The sequence below is a fragment of the Tursiops truncatus genome, chromosome 16 (assembly GCF_011762595.2).
Source record: "Tursiops truncatus isolate mTurTru1 chromosome 16, mTurTru1.mat.Y, whole genome shotgun sequence".
In the NCBI taxonomy this organism is placed as follows: Eukaryota; Metazoa; Chordata; class Mammalia; order Artiodactyla; family Delphinidae; genus Tursiops; species Tursiops truncatus.
This window is the reverse complement of record NC_047049.1, coordinates 47,241,091-47,258,200: the sequence shown is the minus strand read 5'-3', so window position 1 is coordinate 47,258,200 and position 17,110 is coordinate 47,241,091. Positions and strand designations below refer to the sequence as shown.

General features: G+C 49.8%; 1 protein-coding gene across 1 annotated transcript in view; it reads right to left on the bottom strand.

Annotated features, from left to right (window-relative positions):
* Window positions 1–16,497, bottom strand: part of LOC141276712 (uncharacterized) — a 36,071-nt gene extending 19,574 nt beyond the window's left edge. The window contains exons 1-10 of the mRNA XM_073793686.1: window positions 16,102–16,497; window positions 14,359–14,430; window positions 13,104–13,175; window positions 10,715–10,796; window positions 10,577–10,610; window positions 9,516–9,574; window positions 9,348–9,416; window positions 8,913–8,990; window positions 8,754–8,814; window positions 3,948–4,043 (exon numbers count right to left, since the gene is read on the bottom strand). Of these exons, the coding sequence (XP_073649787.1) occupies window positions 3,948–4,043; window positions 8,754–8,814; window positions 8,913–8,990; window positions 9,348–9,416; window positions 9,516–9,574; window positions 10,577–10,610; window positions 10,715–10,796; window positions 13,104–13,175; window positions 14,359–14,430; window positions 16,102–16,304 (826 nt within the window). The 5' untranslated portion in view covers window positions 16,305–16,497. The remainder of the gene's footprint in view (window positions 1–3,947; window positions 4,044–8,753; window positions 8,815–8,912; window positions 8,991–9,347; window positions 9,417–9,515; window positions 9,575–10,576; window positions 10,611–10,714; window positions 10,797–13,103; window positions 13,176–14,358; window positions 14,431–16,101) is intronic.
* Between the last annotated feature and the right edge of the window lie 613 nt (window positions 16,498–17,110).

Genomic DNA, 17,110 nt, shown 5'->3' with positions numbered 1-17,110 from the left:
GGCATCTGTTTTTCGCTCAGACAGGACGGGGTTAAAGGAGCCGCTGATTTGGGGGCTCTGGCTCACTCAGGCCGCGGGGAGGGAGGGGCGCGGAGTGCGGGCCGAGCCTGCGGCGGCAGAGGCCGGCGTGATGTTGCACCAGCCTGAGGCCCGCCTTGCGTTCTTTCCACATCTTTTTTATCTCTTCATCTGTGATGGACACTTATGTTGCTTCCATATCTTGTCTATTATAAATAATGCTGCTGTGAATGTTGGGGTTCATGTATCTTTTCAAATTAGTGTTTTTTTTTCTTCAGATATATATCCAGTAGTGGAATTGCTGGATCATATGGTAATTCTATTTTTACATTTTTGAGGAATCTCCATACTGTTTTCTCTAGTGGCTGCACCAATTTTTGGTGCAATACATTCCCACCAATACCCCAGTATACTGGGGTTCCCTTTTCTCCACATCCTGGCCAACATTTGATAAGAGCCATTTTGACAAGTGTGAGATGATATCTTATTGTGGTTTTGACTTGCATGATTAGTGATGTTGAGCATCTTTTTATATAGCTGTTGGCTATCTGTATATCTTCTATGGAAAAATGTCTATTCAGGTCTTCTGCCCATGTTTTAACCGGTTTTTTTTTTTGGATACTGAAGTGTTTGAGCTATTTATATATTTTGGATATTGACTCATCAGTCATATCATTTGCAAATATTTCCTCCCATTCAGTAGGTTCTCTTTTCATTTTGTCAATAGTTTCTTTTGGTGTGCAAAAGGTTATAAGTTTAATTTGGTCCCATTTGTTTATCTTTGATTTTGTTTCCTTTGCCTTAGGCGACAGGTCCAAAAAGGTATTGCTACAATTTGTGTCAAAGAATATTCTGCCTGTGTTTTCTTCTAGGAGTTGTATGATTTCAGGTATTATAGTTACATCTTCAGTGCATTTTTTTAATCAGAGTATAGTTGCTTTACAATGTTGTGTTAGTTTCTGCTGTATAGCAGAGTGAATCAGCTATTTGTATACATACATCTGCCCTTTTTTGTATTTCCTTCCCATTTAGGTCACCACAGAGCACTGAGTAAAATTCCCCGTGCTATACAGTCAGTTCTCATTAGTTATCTATTTTATACATAGTAGTGTATATATGTCAGTCCCAATCTCCCAATCCATCCCACCCTGCCCCTTCACCCCTTGGTACCCATACGTTTGTTCTCTACATCTGTGTCTCTATTTCTGCTTTGCAAATAAGTTCATCTATACCATTATTCTAGATTCCACATATATGTGTTAATATACAATATTTGGTTTTGTCTTTCTGACTTCACTCTGTATGACAGTCTCTACGTCATCCACGTTTCTGCAAATGGCACAATTTTGTTCCCTTTTATGGCTGAGCAATATTCCATTGTTTATATGTACCACATCTTTATCCATTCCTCTGTTGATGGACATTTAAGTTGCTTCCTTCTCCTGTCTATTGTAAATAGTGCTGCAATGAACATGGGGGTGCATGTTTTTTTTTGTGGTACGCGGGCCTCTCATTGTTGTGGCCTCTCCAGGCCGCGGAGCACAGGCTCCGGACGCGCAGGCTCAGTGGCCATGGCTCAGGGGCCCAGCCACTCCGCGGCACGTGGGATCTTCCCGGACTAGGGCACGAACCCACGTCCCCTGCATCGGCAGGCGGACTCTCAACCACTGTGCCACCAGGGAAGCCCTGGGGTGCATGTATTTTTTGACTTATGGTTTTCTCCAGGTATATGCCCAGGAGTGGAATTGCTAGGTCATATGGTAGTTCTATTTTTAGTTTTTTAAGGAACCTCCATACTGTTCTCTATAGTGGCTGTATCAATTTACATTCCCACCAACAGTGTAAGAAGGTTCTCTTTTCTCTACACCCTCTCCAGTATCTATTGTTTTAATGCAATTTTAGATTTTTTGGTATATGGTGTGAGGAAATGTTCTAATCTCATTCTTTTATGTGCAGGGTGTCCAATTTTCCCAGCACCACATGTTGAAGAGACTGACTTTTCTCTATTGTATATTTTTGCCTTCTTTGTCATAGATTAATTGACCATATGTGCATGAGTTTATTTCTGGGATCTCTCAACTCTTCTGATGATCTATGTGTCAATTTTTGTGTCATTACTCTGCTGTTTTGATTACTGTAGCTTTGTGGTATTGTCCGAACACAAGGAACACAATACCTCTAGCTTTGTTCCTTTTTCTCAAGATTGTATTGACTATTAGAGTTTTTTTGAAGTTACATACAAATTTTAGGGTTACTTGTTCTATTTTTGTGAAAAATGTCAGGGATTTTTTTCCTAGGAATTGCATTAAATTTGTAGATTGCTTTCGGTAGTATGGACATTTTAACAATATCAATTCTTCCAATCCATGAACAAGACCTTTCTTTCAATTTATTTGTATTTTCTTCATTTTCCTTCATCAATGTTTTATCGTTTTCAAGTATAGGTCTTTTCACCTTCTAGGTTAAGTTTATTCCTAGGTATTTTATTCTTTTTGATGCAATTGTAAATGGGATTGTTTTATTAAATTCACTTTCTGATATTTTATTATTAGTGTACAGAAATGCAAGAGATTTCTGTATATTAATCTTGCACCCTGCAACTTTATTGAATTCATTTATTAGTTTTAATAGTTTTCTTTGGTGGAGTTTTTTGTATCGCTTTCTGAATATAGTATCATGTCATCTGCAAATAGTGACAGATTTACTTTTTCCTTCCAATTTGGATGTCTTTTGTTTCTTTTTCTTGTCTGATTGCTGTGCTTAGGACTTCCAATATATCTTAAATAGGAGTGATAATAGTGGGCATCCTTGTCTTTTTCCTGATTTTAAAAGGGAAGCTTTCAGCTTTTCACTGTCAAGTGTTATGTCAGCTGTGGGTTTGTCATAAATGGCTTTTATTAAGTTGAGATATGCTCCCTCTATACCACCTTTGATAAAAGAGTTTTTTTAAAAATCATGAATGGATGTTGAATTTTGTCAAATGCTTTTTCTATGTCTATTGAGAGGGTCATGTGATTTTTATCCTTTTTTTGTTGTTGCTGTTGTTAGTGTGGTGAATTATATTCATTGATTTGTGGATATTAAACCATTCTTGCATCCCTGAAATAAATCCCACTTGATCATGGTGTTGATCCTTTTTTATATATTGTTGAATTCAGTTGGCTAACATTTTGTTGAGGTTTTTTGCGTCTATATTCATCAGAGATATTGGCCTGTAATTTTCTTTTTCTGTAGTGACCTCGTTTACTTTTGGTATCAGGGTAATGGTGACCTTATAGAGTGATTTTGGGAGTGTTCCCTCCTCTTCAATATTTTGAAATAGTTCGAGAAGGATAGGTATTAGCTCTTCTGTGTAAGTTTGGTAGAATTCCCCTGTGAAGCCATCTCATCTTGGACTTTTGTTTGCTGGCAGTTTGTTGATTACATATTCAATTTCAATACTAGCAACCAGTCTGTGCAGCTTATCTATTTCTTCCTGATTCAATCTTGGAAGATTATATGTTTCTAGACATTTATCCATTCTTTCTTGGTTGTCCAATTTGTTGGCCTATAACTGGTTGTAGTATTCCCTTATGACTTTTTGTATCTCTGTGATATCAATTGTGATTTCTCCTCTTTCACTTCTTATTTTTTTAATTTCGGTCCTCTCTCTTTTTTTCTTGATGAGCCTGGCTAAAGGATTATCCATTGTCTTTATCTTTTCAAAACAGGTCTTGATGTGCTGGGGGATTGATTACTTCATGGCTTTGCATATGAAGGGAGAGGTTACCAGGCTTCCATCCAGGTCTCTCCCTCCACTTGACTTTGCCTCTATCCTTACAGTGTCTACAGTGAGTGGGCAGCAAGGGCTTTGACGGCTTGGTTGGATGAAGGGAATGCAGTGTGTTGTGTGATATTTTTTACTTGGAGGCACCAAGTGGGTTACTTACCATAGACTTCGCTGAAGCCGAACTCATATCTGCAAACAATTTCATCCTTTCTTTGTTGATCTAGGTCAGATGTAAAAAATGTCACTTCGTAGGCTTCTGCAAGGGTAACATCCAAAGGTCTGTGTTAGGAGGGGCTGAGTGCTGTCTTCCCTCTGATCTCACAGTTACAGAAGGTCATCCAAAACTGAACTCCCAAGTGACTCCTATGAGGAAGCAGCTCTGTCTGAACCAATATCTGTGTACCTCCTGTGCCAGATCCTCTCCTGGTGTCACTGAGGGTCCACTCTGAGGCTGCTGGACTGGGCTTTGAGCACTCAGGTTGCTGCTACAAACCTCTCTGAACTGTTGAGCACATTAAAAGACACCCAGTCTCCTACCCTCCATAGGGGCAAACCCAGGCCCTGAAGTACCACAGTCTTCCCTAAGAGGTACAGGCAGTGCTCTCCACCATAAATGAAAGAGGAACCCAGACAACACAGGCTGAAGACAGTCCTGACCCTCGTCTGAGCTGAGCACACAAGCCTGGGTGTCTGTGGGGCTTTTTGACACTAGGGTTTCTGCTCCTCCTCCGTGTCTCTCTCTCTCTGCCTATGGCAGGCTGGAGACCCCAGGAGCAAGGCCAGGACCTGGGTGAGGCAAGGAGGGGGTGAGGACCCTGCACAGGAGAATCCCCCATGGAAGGTGAAATCCTGTCTCAGCTGTTGTTCTGAAGTCGGCAATGAGTGCTCTGCCCCTCCCTCTTCCTGCCCCTTCATGTGCCTCACACAACCCCCCACGCCCACCACAGAGATTCCCCAAGCACTTTCTTAGGCCCAGGTGGGAGACACTGATAGGCAGTTCTGGGCCATAGGGGCTCCCCAGGCTTCTGGGTCCCCACTGGTGCTTCCTGACAACTGAAACAAATACTAGGGGATCCAGAGAGGGCAGCTAGTGGGCCTGGCCCCTGGAGCTGGCCAGGATAAATGCAGATCTTCCTGCTGCAAGTCCATGGTCTTTAGCCTGCACCCCTGCCTCCTGGCCTAGGCCGGCTAATGCCAATCCCAGATACTTGATTTGCACAAGGTCAAGTAACTTGAGAAATATTCCTCAGAAATGCCAGCACAGCCTTGGACCTGGCAGTGCTGATTCGTCCTGCTTCAGATCTTCCTGTGGTCACCTCAGATCAAGGTGGAGCTTACAAATTCTCTTTTGAAGTAAACAGATTCTTGGGCTGTGGGCTGAAGCTGGCCTGCTAACATGTTTTGATAGGCTTTTGGAAGCAGAAAGCCCCCACAGAGGACCTGGCAGTCCCGGCCTCATGGTGAAGATTGGACCCAGCCTCCTCTTCCACGTAGCTGACAGGAGGGAGGGCGGCAGCCGAGTGCAGGGCCGTCTGATAGCCCAGCGCACAGCCCGTGCCGCGTCCTCAGGAGCAGCGCACGCTGCCCTCCGCCTGGACACCCTCCTTCCTCCTGTGTCTCCTGCTGCCCTCAGCCCCGCTCGGGTGCTGCTTCACCTCTGCAGCAGAGCCCCCTGTGCCCCAGGCACTGCCGCTCCCTATGGGGGGCTTCTGAACTCCGGCAAGTCTCCAAAGTAGAAGGCAGGGTGATGGTTTCAATATTTCAGCAAAAGAGACTTGCAGGTAAAGGATTTTTGCTTTGTCCAGAAAGCTGCTCCTTTTGCTTCCCAACCCCTCCCCCTGCACCCCAATTCCTCCAACATATCAACCACAGGAAGGAAATGATGTCACAGGAAGGTCTAAAATCGGCTTGCAGGGCTGCATGTCCCACGTACAGTCCACTGCCCACCAGCTCTCAGGCAGCAGAAGGACGAACAGTCCGGGTAAGGGAGATGGATCCTTTCTGGAACAGAGAGCTTTCTCTCTGGAAGAAAAGTTGTACACCAGGCCAGCTGGGGGCTCCAGAGAGAGGAGCTGGGAAGGCAGGCGTCTCCCTGAGAAGGCTGGTGGAGCTGAGCATGAAAAGGGCATCTAGCCTGCCTGAGACTGACACAGGTGCACAGGTGGACGTGACCTGCCCTGGGGCGGGCGGGTCTGGGAGCACCACATGCTGCTTGGGACAGTCACTTTGAGAGAAACTGGACACTGACCAATCCCTGGACCAACTGTGACCAGGGATTGTCTGGGAAGGGAGATGAGGGGACTTTCTGTGGGCATATGTAGTGCTGTGACTCTCCATGGGGTTTGTGGTTACACAGGCATTGCGTGCATCTGTCAGAACTCACCAAATGATACACTTAAGTTTGCTGAATTTCAAAAAGAGAAATCTTAACAAAAATTGTTTCCAAATTCAAGATATGTGGTGCGGTAGCCTGATGACGGTAATTTATTTTGGAATGCATCAAAAAATCAGTTTGACTGATGAAGACAGTGAGACAGAGACAGAGAGCTAGCTAGATTAATATGAAAGAGAATACAGTCAGATATTAAGTGTGAATCCAGGTGGTAGAGATGGGGTGCCCACTGTACAATTGTTTCCACTTTGCTGCAGGTTTGAAATTACCCATAATAAAAGTTTGAAAGAAAAAGAATTTACTGATCAATAAAAAAAAAAGACATGGACACAGCCAAGCAGAAGTCATGGTTCCTACTGGGTGACAAGTGACTAATGACAGAACAGAGCAAAGGCTGTGGGAAGCCAGGGGGCAAGCTGACCAGGAAAGATTTCGGGCTTGAGGTGCTCTGAGAGTGAGGCTGCGTGGGCTGGACCCTGTAAAGCTAAGGAAGGTTTTGCAGGGAGCCCAGTCCCCCCAGCCCCCAGCCTCTGCAGCAGATGGGCTTAGAGCAGAGGTTGGACCTTGGAGGGTCTGGTTGTCTGGCTCAGGGGCCTCAGCCTCCATGGTCAGGCTGGGGTAGGGAAGTGGTCTTCTCTGTCCCTCGGGTCCTGTGCAGAGAATGGGCTGGAGCACAGGTCTGGAGGCAGGGAGGCCAGCAGAGGCCTCTGCCTAGTCCTGGAGGGAGGCCGAGAGGCTGAAGAGGCCACGTGCCTCATGCTCCCCACTCCTGGCTTCCCCACACCCGGCCCACTGACTTATTCAGAACAACAGCCTGATGAACAGCTTCTTCTACTTTATTTGGGGCCCAGGTTCCTGCCTTGAGCTTTCCCTCCAAGTGACAGTCATGCTGTGTGGCAGCTTTTGACAAGATGACAGCAGCTGTAAAGGTCAGAGCAGCAGTGCTGGGCCACGCCTGCAGAGGGTGTGCGGTGGGCACCTGTCACCTCAGCTGGGCCACCACAGGGCGTGAATGACAATGGGCATCTTCCCCTGTGGTTTGACAGGCCTGTGTATGTCCCAGGGACACAATCAGAGAATTGAAGCTGTCAGGGTGCTGCACGGCTCAGACGTGACACCAGAGAAGCAGTGACCCATGTCCCCACTCGGCACTGCAGGTCACAGTGTGGGATTCAGGAGGAGTCACACAGCTGCCACCCACAGCGGGCTCAGCTGGACACGCTTTCATCCTGGGCTCAGCTCGGGGGTGGGGGCAGCACCAGGGGTCAGTGATGGGAGTGTTAGTGGCAGCTCCTGTTGGTGAGGGCCACCGGCTTCTAGATCCTGTGCCAGTCCCTGTGAGCTCCACTGCATCTACGTCTCACTGCAGACCTGATAGTGGGTGTTGCTGTTTCTACTCCTTGGCGACAAAAGTGGAGCTCACAGGTACTCAGCATTTTGCACCGGTTTCATGCCCATGGGCAGCAGAGCTCGGATATAAACACTGCTCTGTGTGACCCCATGGCCTGTTGCACTGTAACCTTGCAGTTCAGAACACCATGGCCAGGCCCAGCTTCCTGGGTCTGCGTCCAGCTGCATCCAGCTGTGTGCTGTTACCAGTGGGAGCGTGTGCTTATCCACCCACCTCAGCTCCACAAATCCCAGTGATGTGGACTCATGAGCCAGCACACACAGAGCTCACTGAGAGAGAGGGCTTCTATCAGAAAAGCAACTGCACAGGATCCTCCCCACACTGATGCAGGGACCCTTCCGGGGGGAGAGAGGGCATCCTTGTCACGTTCCAGATCTCAGGGAGAGGCCGACCCCGTTGAACCAGTTGGTGTAGTGTTGGCTGTGAGTATTTGTTGGATGCCTTTGTCAGACTTGAACTACGTCCAACATTTTTCTTCATCCATTGAGATAATCATGTTTTCCTTCTCCATCTTCCTAATGTGGTGAATTACATTGATATTTCATATACAGAATCAGACTTGCATTTCTGGCTTGATACCTAATTAGTTTTGATGTATTATATTTTTTATGTGTTGTTGGATTTCATTTGCTAAGTATTGTTGAGGGTTTTAAAGTATATATTTAATTTTTAAAAGAAATTTTTGTTTTAGTTTTATAAACTAAATTCATTTTGGTCACCTTTTTCCAATATATGTATTCAATTCTATACCATTATGTGTTATACTTTAAATTTATCCAGAGCTATATTTCAATTACATGTCAATAAAGCTGGATGATAAAAGTAATTACACATGCATATCCACACACAACTCCCAACATGCACGCATCATACAATGACACACTGACTTACATATCTGCACACTCATGTGTCGGACAGATTTCCATACAATCAGCTCATACACACACACATCACACACAGACACCACAGTCATAGACCCCACACACACATACCATACACACTCACTCCACTCAAACCACACATATGACACACACAATCACACCACAAACAGAAACACACCATGTACACACACCCCACAGTCACAACACCCACGCACCACCCAAATGTGTCACACACACATAGAACCACACACTTCTGTATAGATATGTGACTCTGGCTCCTACCTCCTAAACAGACAAAGTAAGTGTCCCCAGCCGTCACTTCCATGCAGGAATTTTCCACCAGCTGGAACAGACAGTGGGGTGGCAGGGTCAGGGAGACTGATGGCAGAGGCATAGGGAGAAGACACCCCATCTCCCCTCTCACGGTTAGCCCACACTCACCGAGGCAGCAAGCTTTTCCAGGGACTGGAATTCTTCTATCCCATATATTTGGTCTTTTCTTTGTAAAATATCATGCAGCTACAAGGGAAGTGGAGATGGTGGGCACACAGCCAGGGCTTGAGGACACAGCAGATCCTGTCCCAGGAGACAGGCTCTTGCCTTATGCTGTGTTGGACTCCAAGGGCCACACCCTGGTGTCGGCCAGCAGCCCACCCTTAGCGAGTGGAAAGCTCCTTCACCCGCGCCTCTGGTGTGCAGGTTTCCACAGCACTTGCTATGCATTGGCGGGGGCTATGTGTTCTCCAAACAGTTGGGGGGGGGGTAGAGGGCCATCATCTGGGGGTCTCTGGGACAGCTGCCTTTGAAAGCATTCCCCACCTGGGCTCAAGAGTGGCACCTGGTTAGCTGAACACCTGATTAGCTGTTCTGAATTACCTGGCCTTTCTTATAGTCTTTCATGCCCAGGCCGTAAACCTTGGCCCCCATACGCCGAGCTTTGTCAGCCTAAGAGGGAAAAAAATGTTTGAGTAAAAATACCCCAATACATGGAGCACAAAGCTGGTAATGATGGACTAGACTCACTTCAAACTTAGTTGCTCGTACCGTCCTTGGCAGCAGTGGTCCAGTGGTCAGAGAGATAATCAGGCTGGAAGCGCTGCTGCCTGCAGAAGAATCAGGGAGTGGCCTGGTCAGCAAGGCACCTGGAGTGACCTGCCTCAGGCTGCCAGGCCCACAGCACTGCTCTCACACCTCCTCCTCCTGGGGAGAGGCCACCCTGACCCGAGTACCCAACACCCAGAGCGCCTAGAGGGAGAAGGGGCCTCAGCCCAGGACCCACTTGACAGACGAGGAGCCTGAGACCGGGTCAGAGCCCTTCCTAGTGGACCTTCACTATGGACAGGTGGCACGGCCTTTGCCCTGAAAGGCAACTGCAGCTACTCACTGGACGAGGACAAGCCTCTCAGGTGAGCGCAGGGAGAAGCAGCCGACCGACTGCACAAGACACCCCCGGGTCAGGGGGCAGTGGGCTCTGTCCTGGGTGGCGCCGGCAGGCACTGCTGCTGGCTCTGTGGGTCCTGCTATTCAGAACTCAAGGTCAAGGTGCTTGGGCAGCAGCCCCCCCCAGCTCCCCGCCTTTCCCCAGCAGCCCATGCATCCTTCCTGACAAGGGCTGCAACCCTACAGTCTCGATGCAGGTGGTCTGGGCCAAGTACAGCCATTTCCACTGGCGGAGGCACAGTCACAGGATGAGAGTCAACCGGAGGGAAGAGGCTCAAGGGAAAGGAGGCAGAGCCAGAGCTGTGGTGGACAAAGTGTGGGCAGCCAGGGGGACACCAAGGTCTCTGTTCCCTAAACTGAACCCCGTCTGCTCGCCATCCCTGGAAGTTCTCTTTTCTTTTTCATGCAGCCCAACCATAGGTCAAGCACTTGATATCTAGTAAGAACCCGGAATGTAATGCATGAAGCCATGTGGTTCTTGGAAGCATCCCTGGGGGTGGTTTTAATCCTCACTGCACAGAGGAGGAACCTGCAGCACAGAGAGGACAAGGGACTCGCTCCAAGGTCAGCGCTAGGATTGGCCGAGGGGGTCTGCACCAGCCCTTGCTGAGGGCCTCGCCTGGCTCTGTCCCACCTGAGCACAGTGACGCCAGCAGGCATCTTACCTCTTGAGTTAGCTCGTTGAATCTGCTCATTTGCCTGCAACAAAATGAAGGAAATTGGTGGAGGGCAGTGAGATGACCCAATAATACTCGAAGACCTGGGTAAAGCAGAATAAATTCTCAGAGCTGTAGGATCTGTACCTTTTTAAATCCTTCCTGCATGTGTGTGGCTCCACTAGGTACTATATTCTGAAGTCTGCTAAGACCATCACGAATTTCATTTCTGAAAAAAACAGTAAAGGGGGTTGAGGAGGAACGAGGGTTGACTGTTGCAAAACAGATCAGCTGTCCTGGTGCCATTCTGCCCTGTGGAGACCTGCCTGGACCACAGAGGACACAAGTGGCCCTGTGGTGACCTCTCTGCCTGTGTTTTTGACACTGACTGGCCTTGGTCAACGCTTCTCTGTCCCGCATTCAGCGGGTGTGGAGGATGCTGCTTTGCTGGTCCCATGGGTAGGGCCTGGCTTTCAATGTGCTCATCTCTGTCTCAGGCATGCAGACCTCGGCGGACTCAGCAAGGGCCCTGCCTTGACCGTCCGTGGTGAGGCGGGAGCACCCATGGCTGCGCACCTGTGAATCCAGCACCGCCAATGTGACTGGCGGTACTGCTGGCACCTAAGGGGTCCCTGGTGAGGGCGCATCACCTTCCAACAGGCAAGGCTGAGTTTGGAAAGGTCACTCTGCTGATACCCCTGCCCTGTCCCCTCCTCCCCTGCCACAGACTCCTGAGGTGGACTTGGTCCCTCCAAGCCACTTCCCCCTCTGGATCGGCACTAAAGGAAGCAGTCAGGATGCTCCGTTAGAGTCTAGAGCTCTTGGGCTTCATGTGCTCCTGAAGAAAGAGACCATAAGCTGGAAAAGAGGCCTGAGGCCCGTCCATGTGGGAGGAAGAGCAGGGACCCCAGGCTGCCATGGGGATGGGCTGTCGGCCTCTGTTAAAGCAGATGCAGGGGATGGGACTGGGACACACCAGGGCTGGGGCTTAGGTTCAGGCTAGTGCAGTGTGATGGGCTGAGCTGTCACAGCAAGTCTAAGGAGAACATGGTCCCTGAAGGCTGGCTCTTGCCTTGCGCAGAAGGGATTCTGCCGTGAGGTGTGATCTGAGAGCCCCAGGTCCTGCCCTGCCTGACCAAGCCCAGGAGCTGAGGAGGCTGTGACCCAGGGCCAGTGGAGGCCAAACCAGGCCCTGCCCACCCCAGCACAAACACCCTCCCCTCTTCCTGACACTTTGGGGGAGATTTCCTTTTTGTTGGCAGCACCCCCAAATATGCTGGAGCTCTCATCGCTCCCCAGCCTTTGGCCCGGGCCTGAGCTTGGCCCGGCTTCACTCCTGCCTGAGCAGGCCTTCTTCTTGGGCTGCCCCCGCCCCATCCCTACTCCCAGCTCTGTGCACTAGGCTGCTTACGCCCTCATCAGGCCCTTCACTTCTTAAGATTCCACCCCGTTTTTCACTCCCCTGAGCCCACTCCCACTTCTGACACCTTCCCTTGAGGAAGGCATCGTCACCTCTACTTTCCAGAGAGGACCCCGGAGACCCTCAAGAGCCTCCCCACAGCTCCCTTGGTTCAGGCTCTGAACCCCTGCCTTGGAGGAGGCAGTGGTCCTCCTGTCCCCCACGGGCAGCTCCTCCCTCAGAGGCCCCCGCCCAGCCCCCGCCTCTCTTTCTGCCACCTGCCTGACAGCCCCCCACTGACTTGCTATCTTCTACCTCAACCTCACTCAGGTCTCTCTCTCTCTGAAATGCAGAAGACAGGGACACACAAAACCATGTCTTCCCCTAGCTCACCTAACAGGAAGCACAGCCCGTGCTTCTCCTGGGAGCCAGGCATGGGGAGTGCTGTGTCCACGCACTGGCACCAACACACTCCCTGGGTTCCGATCATTTGCACCATAAGCATCGGAACCTCCCGGCTACTCGGGAGCTCCGTAGCTTCCCACCTCCAGGGCTTTGGGCACCTCGCTGGGCCCTCCCAGCGGCCCGCCTAGGATGCTGGCGTGTGATGCTTCCCTCCTGCACCCCAGCCCACACTCATGGGCTCCCTTGTCTCAGACCCACCAAGGGACCAAGCTCCCCTCCACTGAAGCTCCAGCACTTCAGCACTGCCCACCCCCGCCTCCTGGTTCTGACTGTGCCTCCCCTCTTCCCCCACTGGCCCAGAGCAGAGAGTGACACACAGAGCAGGTGCCCAACACAGGCCAGTGTTCACAAAGGGCCCACACATCTGCTCCACCAGATCCCAGGCGTCCTTGCAGTGAGCCAGTTCTCAGGAAAGGGAAGAGCGCTGAGAGGACACAGGACAGGTGGAGGGCAGGGCTTAGAGGGGGCGGAGATGGTCTAGCAGCACGGGGTCTGCCAGGGCCAGCGCAGCCAGGGGTCAGTGGGAGCCATGGAGCCGGGGCTGGGGGTCAGAGTGGACGCTGAGGGGAGACCAGCATGGCCCAGCCTGCTCCCAGTGGGAACTGTCAGCTCCCTGGGCTCTCAACGGACCCCATCCACCAGGCCTGCCTGGGGGATTAAAGCAGTACTTACCTGTCTGAGGTGAGCTTCATGAGGGTGTGGCCCAGAGTGGAGTAGGTGATGAAGGACATCCGCAGGTTAGGGCTGGAGAAGTATGAAGACGAAGTCAACAAGCAACCAGGAAGGGGGTGCATGTCAATTTCCCTGCTCCCGTTCCAAGTGTTTTGCTTCGGGGACCCGTTTCCTGAACACTGGAAGTTCCTATAACTTAGTAAAGAATTCTGAGGCCTGTGGAGGTGTGGGACCTTCCTGCTCCCTCTTTATACTCCCCCCCCCAAATCTCTCTGTCTGTCTGTCTCTCTCTCTCACACACACAGAGGCATGCACAAGAAGATAGATACTCATGTACTTCTGCATGAGCCTCCCAACTGGCCTCTTTTCTACTGTAAAGTTCTTTGAGACTCACCCCTTTTCTCTCCTTGCCCACCTCCCCATGTCCTGATCATCTCAAAGAAATTATTCTACCTCTTTTCAGCCTTTCACACATCCCTCCCTTTTCTCTCCCTCCACTGTCTTCTGCTCCATTGACCCTCATTATTTTTTCTCTCAATTGCTACCATAGGTCCCTAGCTGTGCTCTCTACTGCTCTTGGCTCTTGTTACAAATCATTTTAACCACTAGTATCAGACTTTCTACCTGGAGGACCTCAAGTATCATATTAGACACTTGCTCAAGAATCATCTATAGCTCCCAACTACTCACAGCGGAATTCTAAGCCCCTTGGCCTGGCATTATGATCCTCAGTGGTTCTGGCTCCAGAGTGCTCTGTCTAGACTCATCTCTCAGCCTTCCCTGAGTTAACGCTGCTTTCCAGTCAAGTAGAGCACTCACTCCACAAGAAATCTCCTTGATCGTTCTTCTACGCTCTTTTCCGCATTCTTTAGGATCTAGTTCAAAATTCCACATCCCCTAGAAAGTCATACTTGACTTTAAAAAGATAAGAATACTTGCTTTTTCCTTAAAGTTACTAGAAATTCCTTTTCACTTTTCTTTTAGCCCTTGGCACAATTTAACTCGGCGTTTGGTTACTGGTTTGCCTGTTTATTAATCTGTGCGCTCCTCAGGGGCAGACTGTGTCCCCTACAATGTGGCCTGACCTCAGGCAGGAGCCAAGAAAGCTGCTGAGACCTGATGGAACCAGCGTGATCTGTCCTTTCTGCTTCAGAACACCCCCCTGGACTCTGTGCTCCTGACCAAAGGTACTTCTGTGACCACCGAGTCTAAAGAGCTATGTACCCTGCCCGGCAGAAGAAAACACTAGCCGTACTTTGTGTACATCTCCACCATTTCATCCACTAATTCGCAAATGTCCTTCCAAATATCATTCGCCTTCTGTGACCTGAAAACAAAGAAGACCTGAGTCAGAGGGATGAGGCGCATCCATCCAGTGGGCAGTGTTTCTGCCTCTCGAGCTTCCAGCAGACACTTGGGCAAATCCTCCCCATCCCAGGTAGCGAAAGGCTGCCACACTCCCTCAGTGACCTCAGTGGGTCCCCCTGGTGGTGACTTTCATCATTGTGAGTGCTGGGGAGGGTAAACGACCAGACCCATGTGCAGGGGGATGAGGGTCTTTGGGTGGCAAACCAGGATGGTTGGTCATTTTACTTGGGGCTTTAAGACAAGGAAAGAGGGAGAATTTGTTGGTTAGAAATGCCTCCAGCGATTCTGACACGTTGGTTCTCGTCCCTCACGTATGGACACCCAACAGGTACCCTGTCCTCAGGCCAGGGAGCATGTGTTACTCAGACTGTTTTATTACCATTTGTTTTCTCATCAGCCTGCAAATTAGGCCTGGGACACTGCTGTCCTGACATCATGATACCCACCAGCAGGGAAAACTGCAGGCCCTTCCTGGTCTCCGTCAAGTTTTTTGCTCCCATTGTCTTTAACTTTAGTGCCAGGATGGAGACTGAGGAGGCTGAAGCGGGTGAGGATGAGGAGTGTGCTGTGCTTTCAGATACACCTGGCCTATCCCACTGTAGCCATGCTCTAGGCTTACTCCTCACTGATGGCCTGGGGATGGGAAATGGGTGCATAGGGCCCATTCTTGGACACCTTCAGCTCCTCTTCCCCTTTGCAGAATCCAGCAAGACTCAGTCCTGTCACACCCACTAACCTCTGGGCTACTTCATCCAATGTCTAGGAGCTTTCCCCCTTTCCAGTTGATTGCATAAGCAAATACCTGCCCTACTCTACCTCCCAGAATGTTTTGAGGATGACAGATGTGCAGTAAAGGGCTCTGGGGACCGTAAAGTGCTTCAGTGATATTGGGAACCATACCACTGTTACTACTGAATGAATAAAATTTGTCCTCAGCCCCACGGAGGAGCTGAAAATGGAACCTAGGCAATCTGTCCAGTCTGAGGACACGCCCCTCCCTTTCCTTCCTTGAGGGCCAGAAGGTACAAAATGCACAGCCCTGGTTTCCCAAAGCCACAAGCAGACAGGCCAGACTGTTCATCACGTGCACACAAACTGTAAAGAAAGAAGCAAAACATTTAGAACCAGCCAAGCTAAGGACTTTCTAAGCAGTGACACTAGGAGAATGCCTAACAGATGACAGCAATCTCCCTGGGGCCCAGGAAAAATAGAGGTCATTCGGGTAAATAACAAAACAAAACAAACACCAAACAAACCCAGAAATCACAGTGAGCTCCTTCCGAGTGCTGACAAGACAGCTTCTAGCAATCACCTGCCCCTCCAGCTGTTTAAGGGACGTGCAGGGCACAGATCCAGGTCAAGCTGATGGAGAGACTGACAACCATCCAGAAACTCTATGCTGTTTTGTTTACTTTCCAAATATAAATGTTCCTGGGAACAAAGGCCTGGGGCACTAATTCTAACTCAGGAACAAGGAGGCCACAGAGGTGTGTTCCTTGGGTCTAATCAAGACTGTTCTTGTCTCCCCTCTCTCAGAGGCTGGGTTCTCTTGGACTACTTCCTGTCATCAGTGGTCCTGTGGACAGAGGTGCCCTGAGGAGCACCTGGGCCAGGCGGGAGAGCCACTCACGCGTCCACTATGAAGTACAGGTCAAAGGCACCGTCGCAGGATTTCAGCTTCTTCCATTTGTTTCTGTGATGGCTGGTGCCCAGGTGGAAGCTTCTGTGGTTTGGGAGGTGGTACAGGGATCTCCCTGGGCTCAGCTGTAGAGGCTGTAGCGCCAGCATCAGGAAGAGCATGGAGCCCGGCATCCCGGGCCCAACATTCCCCATTTTCTTGGCCAGCCCCCGTGGTCCCACTAGACCCTGGCCACTTCAGGCCACCTCAGGCTGGGGCATGTGCTACCTTCGCTGGTTCCAAGGGACCACCACTCCTCCAGCCCTTTCTCTAAGGTGCACTGCTGCTGTAAGCCTCCCCTGGTATCTGCCCTGAGGGCAGAAGAGGCAAGAGGCTGGCCTCGGGAGCTGTCCTCACTACCTGCATAATCCTCCCCTGTGATGTCCCTTATGATGGACAGGAAGGTTGGCATGGTGGCTTTGTGATCCGCAGGTCTGCTCAGTGTCCTGCTATTGACAGTCCCAGTGGGGAGGCATGGGTGGGGGTAAGATGAAGCGTCCATTTGTTCTTTATCCCAATCCCTCTCAGGTGGCCATTAAATTCCCCGGGAAACCCTGCCTTTCTGTCAACTGAAAGAAGGCAGCTGAGGTGGCTTAGATAAGGACATCACTGTTGGGTCAAGGAATTGGGAGCCTAGAGTGCTGCAGTGGTCACTCGTGTGACCCAGTGGATGGAAGGGTCTAGAAGTGGAAGAAGGCCTGTAAGGATGTCAAAGTCCTTTGTGAATGAGGGACATTGCAGTTATCTTCTTCTGTGTAGCAAATCACCCCAAACTCAGTCGCATAAAACAAGAACGATTTTGTTATCCTCCTGGGTTCTGTGACCAGAAATCAGAGAAGGCTGAGTGGCGACGGCTTGTCTCTGTTCTATGTGGGCATACACAACTCTAAGTCAAAAGTGATTAAAAAGCCAAGACTGTGAATGTAAAACTTTTTAGAATACCTTAACCAATTGATTTTAT